This window comes from Heteronotia binoei, chromosome 19 (genome assembly GCF_032191835.1).
Source record: "Heteronotia binoei isolate CCM8104 ecotype False Entrance Well chromosome 19, APGP_CSIRO_Hbin_v1, whole genome shotgun sequence".
Classification (NCBI taxonomy): domain Eukaryota; kingdom Metazoa; phylum Chordata; class Lepidosauria; order Squamata; family Gekkonidae; genus Heteronotia; species Heteronotia binoei.
In genome coordinates this window covers 34263505-34276605 of record NC_083241.1, presented here as the reverse complement: position 1 = coordinate 34276605, position 13101 = coordinate 34263505, and the positions used below count along the sequence as shown (strand labels likewise).

The following is a 13101-nucleotide window of genomic DNA, read 5'->3' as shown; positions in this document are numbered from 1 at the left end:
AGCCCAGAATTTGCCCTTAATATAGGCTCTGTATAGTTCGCACAAGCCTCTTTATACCAGGAACACCTGAGAATTATGTGCATAATGGATTCAACGTCCCCTAGACCACAGTGGCAAAGCCTTTGTGCAAAAGCAATGGATATTCAAACATACGCTGCCCCTGAAACATGAAGGGTCCATCTAGCGAAGGGCTTTTGCATCCTAGTCTGGGCCAGCTTCTGAAGACCAGCTCTCTCCTTAAGGAACTGAATTGATGAAAGTGGGGGTGGGATTCTAGCAGGAGCTCCTCTGCATATTAGGCCATACCCCCTGATGTAGCCAATCCTCCAGGAACTTACAAGGCTCTCTTTTGTAAGCTCTTGGAGGATTGGCTCCATCAGGGTGTGTGGCCTAATATGCAAAGGAGCCCCTGCTAGAATTCTATCTCTGGACCCTGTACTAAGAGCCCTGTAAGCTCCTGGAGGACTGGCTACATCAGGGGTGTGTGGCCTAATATGCAAAGGAGCCCCTGCTAGAATTCTATTCCTGGACCCTGTACTAAGAGCCCTGTAAGCTCTTGGAGGATTGGCTCCATCAGGGTGTGTGGCCTAATATGCAAAGGAGCCCCTGCTAGAATTCTATCTCTGGACCCTGTACTAAGAGCCCTGTAAGCTCTTGGAGGACTGGCTACATCAGGGGTGTGTGGCCTAATATGCAAAGGAGCCCCTGCTAGAATTCTATCCCTGGACCCTGTACTAAGAGCCCTGTAAGCTCCTGGAGGGTTGGCTCCATCAGGGGCGTGTGGCCTAATATGCAAAGGAGCCCCTGCTAGAATTCTATCCCTGGACCCTGTACTAAGAGCCCTGTAAGCTCTTGGAGGGTTGGCTCCATCAGGGGTGTGTGGCCTAATATGCAAAGGAGCCCCTGCTAGAATTCTATCCCTGGACCCTGTCCTAAGAGCCCTGTAAGCTCTTGGAGGGTTGGCTCCATCAGGGGTGTGTGGCCTAATATGCAAAGGAGCCCCTGCTAGAATTCTATCCCTGGACCCTGTACTAAGAGCCCTGTAAGCTCTTGGAGGGTTGGCTCCATCAGGGGTGTGTGGCCTAATATGCAAAGGAGCCCCTGCTAGAATTCTATCCCTGGACCCTGTACTGAGAGCCCTGTAAGCTCTTGGAGGGTTGGCTCCATCAGGGGTGTGTGGCCTAATATGCAAAGGAGCCCCTGCTAGAATTCTATCCCTGGACCCTGTACTAAGAGCCCTGTAAGCTCTTGGAGGGTTGGCTCCATCAGGGGTGTGTGGCCTAATATGCAAAGGAGCCCCTGCTAGAATTCTATCCCTGGACCCTGTACTAAGAGCCCTGTAAGCTCTTGGAGGGTTGGCTCCATCAGGGGTGTGTGGCCTAATATGCAAAGGAGCTCCTGCTAGAATTCCACCCCTGGATGAACGTAACCTGGGTGTTCCCAAATCCAACTGGTTTTAGTTCATTAATCCAGCCTCCTGCAGTATAGGGATCGAACCATCCAGGAATGGAATGTGCTGCCAAAAAATACGGCGATGGCCACAGGAATAGACAAGATTCATGGAACATAGGTCTATCAGTGGCTGCTAGCCGTGGAGACTGAAGAGGGCCTCCATGTTCAAAGGCAGTCAGCCTCTGAATCCCAGAGCCAAGAGGCAAACCAGGGTAAAGCCTCAGCCTCTGTGCCCTGTTGTTGGCCCTCCAGAGGAACTGGCTGCCCCCTGTACGAGACAAGAGGCTGGACTAGATGGACTGCTGGTCTGATCCAGCAGGGCTCTCCTTATATTCTTATACCTTATTCTCTGCAGTTGTGCCTCATTCCAAGATATCACAGCTCTAAAAGTTAATAGATGCCATTTGTTACCCTAGATCTCCCTATATAAAGAAGTATAACTGCACCATATGGTGAAATTGTGATCTAGGTATGCACGTCTTAAATGTTTTATCAACGTGAAACAGCAACGGGGTGGGGGGGGGGGTGTAGCTTTCATAGCATTTCAACCTTAGTTGTGTTGACATCTCTGACAACGTGCGAGGAGAGAATCAGAGCAAAAATGAAATATCGGCCTTTAGACATGTGGCATTTGGCGATGCTGAGAAAGCAGACATGCAAACGAGAGAGAGAGAGAGAAAGAGAGAGAAAGAGAGGGAGGGGGAGAGGGGGAAAGGAGGAGAGGGAGGAGGAAGGAGGGAGAGGGGAAAGGAGGAAGGAGAGGGGGAAGGAGGGAGGAGGGGGAGAGAGGGAGAGGAAGAAGGAGGGGGAGAGGGGGAAGGAGGGGAGAGAGGGAGAGGAGAAAGGAGGGGGAGAGAGGGGGAAGGGGGAGAAGGGGAAGAGAGGGAGAGGAGGAAGGAGGGGGAGAGGGAGAGGGGGAAGGAGGGGGAGAGAGGGAGAGGAGGAAGGAGGGGAAGAGAGGGAGAGGGGGAAGGAGGGGGAGAGAGGGAGAGGAGGAAGGAGGGGGAAAGGGGGAAGGAGGGAGGAGGGGGAGAGAGGGAGAGGAGGAAGGAGGGGGAGAGGGAGAGGGGGAAGGAGGGAAGGGGAGAGAGAGAGAGAGAGAGAAGTTCTAGTCAAGATCTGTCATGCTGTTCGCAAAACTGAAATCTTGGCTGAAGACAAGGGATTAGCTTCCCAGCATAGCAATATGGAACATTTCACAAAAGTTCAGAATCGCATTAGTTTAAGATGCCACCGAGTTTCTTTTTCATCATCATCTTATTTCTTTGAAAACCTTCACAAGTTCGTCTTCCTCCCAAGCATCTGAGACTCAGGATTAAAAGCCACATAGAACACAGGAAGTTTAAAACAGTGGACTATTGCAACTGTCAGCAGGAAGTTTTCAAGTCACAGGACCCAAGAGGCTGCAGAAGCATTGCAAAGTCACCACACAAATTGCTGAGGAGTTTGCATCCAATGTTGTCTCTCGCACACTAGTGGTCATAACAATTTTGCAAACGCCCCCTTTGCTCATCCGCTTTCAGAGAGCATCGTGTAGCTCTCTCAGAGGGGAGCACTAAGAAAGAAGGATCATGGGTGCGAATTCCCACTCAGCCTTGAAACTCAGCAGGCTGACGTTAGGCCTATTGCGAAGGGATAACACAGGGAACAGAGAGTCATGGATGCCAGACTTAGCGCCATGAAAGAGGGAAGGTACAAACATACAAAACTGATTAAGAGATAATCCAAGGGTATTTCCCCCCTTTCCTTTCCTGTTTGGTGTAGTTTGGTGTGGTATTTGGTGTAGTGTTTAAGTATGTGGACTCTTATTTGGGAGAACCAGGTTTGATTCCCCACTCCTCCGCTTGCAGCGGCTGGAATGGCCTTGGGTCAGCCATAGTTCTAGCAGAACTGTCCTTGAAAGGGCAGCTTCTGTCAGAGCTCCCTCAGCCCCACCTACCACACAGGGTGTCTGTTGTGGGGGGAGAAGATATAGGAGATTGTAAGCCACTCTGAGTCTCTGATTCAGGGAGAATGGCGAGGTATAAATCTGCAGTTCTTCTTCTCTAAGCCAATTAGACAGATTTACGTAATTCCCATAGAACTTGTGTTTGCACAGGTGCGGAAAGAGCTCTGTTAAAGATCTTCAGAATGAATGTCCCTGCTTATGCTTCCTTCATTTGAAATCTGCTCTTTCATAGGGACTCAAGGTGGATCGCAGTTTAAAAAACCTCACTAAAGACAGTATAATGCAAGGGTGTCAAGGGCCATGGGGCTGAATCAGACCCCCGGAGGGCTCCTATCAGGCCCCCGAGCAACTGGCTCTCATCTGCTTCCTTCTCCCTTCTGGAGTATTGTGTTCCGTTTTGGGCACCACATTTTAAGAAGGATATAGACAAGCTGGAACAGGTCCAGAGGAAGGCGACAAAGATGGTGAGGGGTCTGGAGACCAAGGCCTGCGAAGAAAGGTTGAGGGAGCTGGGGATGTTTAGCCTGGAGAGGAGGCAGCTGAGAGGTGATATGATCACCATCTTCAAATACTTGAAAGGCTGTCATATAGAGGATGGTGTAGAATTGTTTTCTGTGGCCCCGGGAGGTAGGACCAGAACCAATGGGTTGAAATTAAATCAAAAGAGTTCAACATTAGGAAGAACTTCCTGACCGTTAGAGCGATTCCTCAGTGGAACAGGCTTCCTCGGGAGGTGGTGGGCTCTCCTTCCTTGGAGGTTTTTAAATAGACGCTAGATGGCCATCTGACTAGATGGCCCTAGAGGTCCCTTCCAACTCGATGATTCCCTCTCTCTTACTTATTTATGCATCACAGCTTGCTTTGCAAGGCTTGCTCCATTGCACAGGACAGGAGCTACAGAGGGATACCTCCATTTTCTCCATTGGCTGAGAAAATTTTTCCATTGGCTCCATTTCCCTCCCTCCCTGGTCCCCTGGGGAGGGAGGGAAAGAGCCAGAGCTTCCTAGTTCCCTGGATCCTGTGGGAGAGATACAAAGAAAGCACCCTTAAGACCAACGAGTGCTAACGTTTTAAGCATGTTTTATTTTTAAGGTTTTAAAAAAAATCGTTAATAGTGTTTGTCTGTGTCCTTTAAAAAGTTTATATCTCTGCTACCTAGTCTTAAATAGGCACACAAATGGCCCGGCCCAGCCCAGTCTGACAAGGTCTCATTTATGTCAGATCCAGCCCTCATAACAAATGATTTTGACACCCATGGTATAGTGCAACTAAAAACAACAATGCAATACAACAGATAAAGACGGGGCTTTTTTGTAGCTTTGCATATTAGGCCACACCCCCTGATGTAGCCAATCCCCCAGGAGCTTACAGTAGGACCTGTGCTAAGAACCCTGTAAACTCCTGGAGGATTGGCTCCATCAGGGGTGTGTGGCCTAATATGCAAAGGAGCCCCTGCTAGAATTCTATCTCTGGACCCTGTACTGAGAGCCCTGTAAGCTCCAGGAGGATTGGCTCCATCAGGGGTGTGTGGCCTAATATGCAAAGGAGCCCCTGCTAGAATTCTATCTCTGGACCCTGTACTAAGAGCCCTGGAAGCTCCTGGAGGGTTGGCTCCATCAGGGGTGTGTGGCCTAATATGCAAAGGAGCCCCTGCTAGAATTCTATCTCTGGACCCCGTACTAAGAGCCCTGTAAGCTCCTGGAGGGTTGGCTCCATCAGGGGTGTGTGGCCTAATATGCAAAGGAGCCCCTGCTAGAATTCTATCCCTGGACCCTGTACTAAGAGCCCTGTAAGCTCTTGGAGGGTTGGCTCCATCAGGGGATGTGGCCTAATATGCAAAGGAGCTCTCACTACAAAAAAAAGCCCTAAACCATAACCTCCTTTTTCAATACAGCTTACGTTCTGGAGCATAGCGAAGTCCCACTGCTTTCTGCATCTTTTTACATGAACCCACGAAGCTGCCTTCTACCGAATCAGACCCTTTCCCCTATGTTTCTGGAAAACTAATAAAACCTTTAATACAAAAAAAAAATCAGACCCTTGGTTCATCAAGGTCAGTCTTGTCTACTCAGACTGGCAGCAGCTCTCCAGGGTCTCAGGCAGAGGTCTTTCCCATCTCCTACTGCCTGGTCCTTTTAACTGCAGATGCCGGGGATTGAACCTGGGACCTTCTGCATGCCAAGCAGATGCTTTGCCCCTGAGCCACCCAACACAACACAACTCCCACCACAACTGCCTTCTTCCTTTGCCATCTTTTGACAAATGTGCTTTGGATTCCAGTCCCGCGAAGCACGTTCCACATACTTGGCTTCGAGGCTGAGAATACCACATATGTCCATCTGTATTTTGCTAAACGGAGCAAGCAAGATCCATCACGGTGTAGCTATTAGAGCAGGGGTGTCAAAAATGCAGCCTGGGGGCCAAATCAGGCCCCTAGAGGGCTCCTATCAGGCCCCCATGCAACTGGCTGTCATCTGCTTCCTTCTCCCTCTCTCTTGCTTCCCTCTGCATAACGGCTTGTGACTTGCTCAATTGCACAGGAGCTACTGAGCGAAGTATCTAATTTCTTCATTGGTTGAGGTTTCTCCCTTTGGGAGGAAGGGGGGTGGGGAGGCAGAGCTTGTTTTTCCAGACTCTCTCAATCACACAGCAGAGCTACTGAGCCAAGCCTCTCTTCCTTCTATTGGCTGAGGCTCTTGCCTCTCCTCATCCCCTTCGTGGTGGTGGATGGTTCTGTCAAGTCACAGCCAACTTATGGTTGACCCAAAGGAAGAGATGTTCAGAGGCAGGTTTCCCACTGCCTACTTCTGTGTAGTAACCTTGGATTTCCTTGGTGGTCTCCTATCCAAGTACGAAGCAGGGTTGACCCTCCTTTGCTCCTGCCATCCAACAAGATCAGGCTAGCCTGGGCCATCCAAGTCAGGGCAAGAGACGAACCAAGGTGGCTTCTGTTTGCCTGCCTCTACGTAGCAACCCTGGATTTCCTTGGTGGACTCCCATCCAAGTACGAACCTGACCCTGTTTAGCTTCTGAGATCTGATGCAATCAGGCTCTGGTAGAACGGGGTTTGATTCCCCACTCCTTCACATGCAGCTGATGTGACCTTGGGTCAGCTATGAGTTCTCGCAAAGCTGTTCTGCTCAAGAGCAGTTCTGGGGGAGCTCTCTCAGCTCCACCTACCTCACAGGGTGTCTGTTGTGGGGAGGGGAAGGGAAGGGAGATTGTAAGATGCCCTGAGGCACTTTCAGGTAGTGAAGGGTGGGGGTTAAATCCAATCTCATCTCTTCTTCTTGGGCCATCCAAGTCAGGGAGAGTTCCCTAGGAGTGAACAAAAGAGCAGGGCTATTTGTGTAGCAGGAACTCCTTTGCATATTAGGGCACACACCCCTGATGTAGCCAATCCTCCAAGAGCTTACAAAAAAGAGCCTTATTAAACTCTTGGAGGATTGGCTCCATCGGGGGTTTTTGGTCTAATATGCAAAGGAGCCCCTGTTAGAATTCTATCCCTGGACCCTGTACTAAGAGCCCTGTAAGCTCTTGGAAGGTTGGCTCCATCAGGGGTGTGTGGCCTAATATGCAAAGAAGCCCCTGCTAGAATTCTATCTCTGGACCCTATACTAAGAGCCCTGTAAGCTCTTGGAGGGTTGGCTCCATCAGGGGTGTGTGGCCTAATATGCAAAGGAGCCCCTGCTAGAATTCTATCCCTGGACCCTGTACTAAGAGCCCTGTAAGCTCTTGGAGGATTAGCTACATAAGAAGGGTGTGGCTTAATATGCAAAAAAAAGCCCTGCTAAAGAAATACAAGAGGTCTAAGCACTGTACCAAATGTAGATTTTTCCTCTCTAGAATAAGCCTTTCTCCCAGCAGGGCTTTTAAAGCTGATTAGTCACATGAACGTTAACAGATTGATCAAGTGAGGATGAGATCAGAATGCATTTGCCTACGAATAAACTATAATCCCTGTAAGGGGGTGGGGGAAGTGTCCCTTTCTTCTTTGAAATAAGATAATATCAGCATCCAGAGCAGAGGTCCCCTACTTAGCAGAGGCAAACCCCCGCTTTGCTCGACAGAAGGGGAGATTTCTCTTAAAGACAGTGCTACCATCTGTCATTTGTGGGGGTAAGCATTTATTTAGGGAATATTTATAGCCCTTCCACATTGTTCTGGCACTTGTAGACGTTGATGCGATTCCCAAAATTAAAAATCCAAATGTTGCAAATCACAAATGAAGATCCAAATCAAACTAGACTGCTGATACAAAAGCACATGTGGACACAGAAACTAGCCACAACAGAACTGGCAAATTTAGACTAAACTTACCCTGCTTGAAGAAAAAGAAGACTGCAGATTTATACCCCGGCCTTCTCTCTGAATCAGAGAGCGGTTTACAATCTCCTATATCTTCCTCCCCCACAACTGACACCCTGTGAGGTGGGTGAGGCTGAGAGAGCTCTCCTAGAAGCTGCCCTTTTAAGGACAACCCTTGCAAAAGCCATGGCTAACCCAAGGCCATTCCAGCACGTGCACATGGAGGAGTGGGGAATCAAACACGGTTCTCCCAGATAAGAGTCTGCACACTTAACCAGTACACCGCTACACCACACTGGCTCTCTTGATGTGTGCTCTTGGGAATAAATGGGTGCAGAGCAGAATGCTGGCAGCTAATCACAGTGGCTTCATGGGAGAGCCAGTGTTTGGCATGCAGAGGGGTCCCAGGTTCGATCCCCATCATCTCCGTTTGAAAGAATCAAGCAGAAGGTGATGGGAAAGACCTCTGCCTAAGACCCAGGAGAGCTGCTGCCAGTCTGAGTAGACAATACAGACCTTGTTGGACCAAAGGGACTGATTGACTACAAAACAGCTTCATGTATTCACAGTTCAGGTTCCTCTGGGCCAAGGAATTTAGGTACTAACCTGCTGGGAGTTTTAAAGGAAATGTATTTATTTAAGGACATGAACATAAAAAGAACCCTGCTGGATTAGACAAGTGGTCCATCTAGTCCAGCATCCTGTCTCACACAGTGGCCAACCAACTCCTCTGCAGGGTCAGCAACAGGGCAGAGAGGCTGAGGACATAATAAGACCATCACAAGAACCCTGCTGGATCAGAGCAGTGGGCCACCTAGTCCAGCATCCTGTCTTGCACAGAGGCAACCAGTTCCTCTGGAGGGTCAACAACATGGCACAGAGGCTGAGGCCTTCATAAGAGCATCAGAAGAGCCCTGCTGGATCAGACCAGGGGTCCATCTAGTCCAGCCTCCTGTCTCCCACAGTGGCCAACCAGTTCCTCTGGAGGGCCAACAACAGGGCACAGAGGCCGAGGCCTTCATAAGAGCATCAGAAGAGCCCTGCTGGATCAGACCAGTGGTCCATCTAGTCCAGCATCCTGTCTCACAAAGTAGCCAACCAGTTCCTTCGAACATCCAGCTCCTCGGCCATGGAAACTTGCTGGGTGAACTTGGGCCAGTCATACGGGTCTCAGCTTAATCTACTTCACAGGGTTGTCGAGAAGGCAAAATTGATAATGACGTACGCCACTTTTTGGCTCTTATTGGGGGAGAAAGACCGTGTACAGATGAATTAAAATAGGAACACCCTAAGTAGGGAACTGGAAACCCAATTTAAATGATAAAAACCAAGCCAAACAAACTAGGAGATTCCTGCAGGGTTTGAGCTGATTTTTTTTGTTGTTGTTGTTCAATGGGTCTCTAACCAATTGTGGGCTGTGATCACACACACTAAAGAATGCACTTTCAATCCACTTCCAATGCACTTTACAACTGGATTTTACTTTGTGAACTGGCAAAATCCAGTGAGAAAGTGCACTGAAGGTGGATTGAAAGTGCATTATTCAGTGTGTGATCACAGCCGTGGAAAAGTTACTGCCCTTTCTTGACAGTAGGGTTACCAACTCCAGGCTGGGAAATTCCTAGAGATGGATTCCTGGGGTGGACGATGGAGAGAACAGCATTTGGGGAGGGGAGGGGCCTCCATGGATTACAACAATGCCATAGATTCCATCCCTTGAAGCGCCTGTTTCCTCCGGGGAAACTGATCATTGTAATCTGGAGATCCGTTGTAATTCTTGGAGATTTCCAGGCCCTTCCTGGAGGCTGGCAACTGTTTTGGACAGCACTTGCTTCCCCCCCAATTATTATTATTATTATTACTATTACAATTGATGATGATGATGACTATAGGACCAAATCCTATGAAGAAAGGATGAAGGAGCTGGGGATGTTTAGCCTGGAGAGGAGGCAGCTGAGGTGATACGATCACCATCTTCAAGTACTTGAAGGGCTGTCATATAGAGCAGGGGTGGCCAACGGTAGCTCTCCAGATGTTTTTTGCCTTCAACTCCCATCACCCCCAGCCATTGGCCATGCTGGCTGGGGCTGATGGGAGTTGTAGGCAAAAAACATCTGGAGAGCTACCGTTGGCCACCCCTGATATAGAGGAAGGTGTGGAATTGTTTTCTGTGGCCCCGGAAAGTAGGACTAGAACCAATGGGTTGAAATTAAATCAGAAGAGTTTCTGGCTCAACATTAGGAAGAACTTCCTGACCGTTAGAGCGATTCCTCAGTGGAACAGGCTTCCTCGGGAGGTGGTGGGCTCTCCTTCCTTGGAGGTTTTGAAACAGAGGCTAGATAGCCGTCTGACAGCAATGAAGATCTTGTGAATTTTGGGGGAGGTGTTTGTGAGTTTCCTGCATTGTGCATTGTGAGTTTCCTGCATTGTGACTAGATGACCCTGGAGGTCCCTTCCAAATCTATGATATTATTATTATTATTTCGCCCATTCCCCCATGGGGGCTCAGAGCAGAGTACATCAAATATATGATAATAAAACGATTAAAACAACTAAAATCATAATAAAATCAGTTACAGCATTAACCTCAGAAACTAATCAGCACTTTACATACCATGTATTACGACGTTACATAACCCACTGGCCCCTGTCGGGAACAACAGTGCGAATAACGACGAGATAGCAGTGCTAAATGAATAGCGTAATTTCATTCTCGACTCCCTCAAAGGCTTGACTCCTGCTTCTCTTTTGTCTCCTGCTTCTCTTTTGTCCTCACACTGACGCTCCTCCTTTTAGAACGAGACCGATGACAACCAGATCCAACAGGTGGGGGGCGACGTGGAACTCCCCAAAGAGCTGGCCAAGATGATCGAGCAGGATAACGAAGAAGAGGAAGAAAGGGACTCTGTTATCGGACAGCTCACCAACATCCAAACGCTGGACCTAGATTCCCTGAAGGATAAGGCCCAAGCCACGTTCGATGACCTGAAGCAATCGGCGGAGAAGTGTGTCCTGATGTGACCTCGTCCATGGGATCAACTCCTTCCCCCCCCCCCAACGTAAACCTGTTGCATTGTGGGGTGGGGTGTGAGCCATCAGCCAACTGGGGGGGGTGGACTACGAGGGTGGCGATGGTTTATGGGAATGATCCAACCGGCTCCCGCTGAGTTAGTCTTCCTTCCCTCCTAGAGATGTCGGCCTCTTTTCTCGCCTCCGAATAGAAAGGTGTCTTTCTTGTCCCCTTCCCTGTGTGTGAACTTGGGGTGTGTTTGGCCATCTCAGGTTAGAGACAGGATATTGTCTTCCCCACCCGATCCTACAAATAAGACAGAGGCATGGGGTATCCTTAGATTAAGGACGTGGTTGTGTACGGGCGGAATGAATTGTCTGGCTTCCTCTGGCAGAACGGAAGGTCATTTAACCATCCTTAAGATAAAACCCAATCCTGTCAGATCTCAGAAGCTAACCAGGGTTGACCCTGGACAATACTTGGATGGGAGACCACCAAGGAAGTCCAGGGTTGCTACGCAGAGGCAGGTAATGGCCAACCACCTCTGCTCCTCTTTTGCCTTGAAACCCCTACGGGGTTGCCGTAAGTCCTCTGCGGCTGGACGGCGTTTTTCGCCACCGCCAAGATGCACCTTTGAATACCCCAAAGTGCTTCTTGTGCTTTTTAATAATCTGTACAACGGTCTTGCAAGGGAGGCCTAGATTGCGGCAAAGGTATGATTCGAACCAGGGACCTCCCAGACCGTAGCTCGTTCTCCCTCCATCAGTCCGTTCCTTGGAAAAGAAGCCATTTGCCCCTCTGCATTGAAACATATCATCAGTCCATAAGACAAGCGTATCTCTTGTGGTCTTCCAAGATGTCAAAGGGGCAATGGGGGAGATTCACTCCCTTCCCCTCCCCCCAACACTTATGGAGCAATAGGGAGAAAACGGCAACCCTATCTTTTCACTTCCTGCGTTCCAAAGGAAAAGGTCACCGTGCTTTCCCCATTTTGCAGACGAGGAGAACTGGAAGCAACGGCATCACCTGGCCATCCCTCTCTAGGCCGTGTAGCAGGACAGGAACAGAAGCCAAACGGGTCAGGGGGAGGCGCATCAGCCCCACGTGAGTGTCGGTCGCTGGGATCCCTTGGGTCACGTGACACTGTGGGACCTGTCGTTGTTTCTGACAATGGGAGAAAGGGTACATCCACCCATGTGTAACGAATGTGGCCGTCAGTTTGTGTGTTGTGCTGTGACCATGCAGTGTTGCTGTACCTTCTAAGACACCCCTCTCGTTCATGGTTCTCTTGCGATCGGAGGAATAAATACCAAGAGTTCTCTATGCATTCCTTTGCCCTGCCTCTCTGTTCTAAAAAAGAACACTGTTCAACGGCACTGCCCTTTCCCCCCCCCTCTACGTGTCCCCTGTCTTTCTTCCAGGATCCGTTGGTACGCAAAAGTTTTCAAATACCAATCTATCCTTGTGCACCGCAAAGGTCCAAATGGGTTTATCGGTGCTGATAGTGATGTCGGGAAAAAGCCCAAAGTATGAACCTCTCAAAGTTTCCCCAGAACTGCTTGTGCGTGAATGTTTTTGATGTGGGCACTGATTGGACGGTATCCATGACAACCAAGACACACACACCCCACGCTCGGAACAGTTTTGGGAAATTTTAGAATATGCTTACACACACACACACACACACATATATAAAGCGAAAGAAAGACATTCTTTCTTTTTCTTAAAAAAAACCATCCCAGCAGGTCAAAGCCTTGCCTCTCTTTCAACAATGTTCTCCTCAAAAAGAACATTCTTTTCAGATAGAAATTGTTTGAAGAACCTTGCTGGACTCAACTGTCTTTTTGAATGTTCTGTTTTTTGCAGAAGTGGGTGTGGTTGCAGAGGCCAAAACCTCTCTGTTATTTTGCACGACTGGCAATTACCTAGACTGCCACTTAATGTGGAGGTCTCCCCATCCTCTTTCCTCTTTGAGAACAAAAGAAGAGCCCTGTTGGATAAGAGCAGTGGTCCATCTAGTCCAGCATCCTGTCTCACACAGTGGTCAACCAGTTCCTCTGGAGGGCCAACAACAGAGCATAGAGGCCAAGGCCTTCGTAAGAACATCCGAAGAGCCCTGCTGGATCAGACCAGGGGTCCCTCTAGTCCAGCCTCCTGTCTCACACAGTGGTCAACCAGTTCCTCTGGAGGGCCAACAACAGGGCATAGAGGCCAAGGCCTTCGTAAGAACATCCGAAGAGCCCTGCTGGATCAGACTAGGGGTCCCTCTAGTCCAGCCTCCTGTCTCACACAGTGGCCAACCAGTTCCTCTGGAGGGCCAACAACAGGGCATAGAGGCCAAGGCCTTCGTAAGAACATCAGAAGAGCCCTGCTGGATCAGACC

At 49.3% G+C, this 13101-nt stretch overlaps 1 protein-coding gene across 1 annotated transcript in view; it reads left to right on the top strand.

Moving 5' to 3' along the window:
• CPLX3 (complexin 3) overlaps nucleotides 1–11031 on the top strand; it is a 30487-nt gene extending 19456 nt beyond the window's left edge. The window contains exon 3 of the mRNA XM_060260398.1: nucleotides 10505–11031. Coding sequence (XP_060116381.1) covers nucleotides 10505–10729 — 225 coding nt within the window. The 3' untranslated portion in view covers nucleotides 10730–11031. The remainder of the gene's footprint in view (nucleotides 1–10504) is intronic.
• The last annotated feature ends 2070 nt before the right edge of the window (nucleotides 11032–13101 follow it).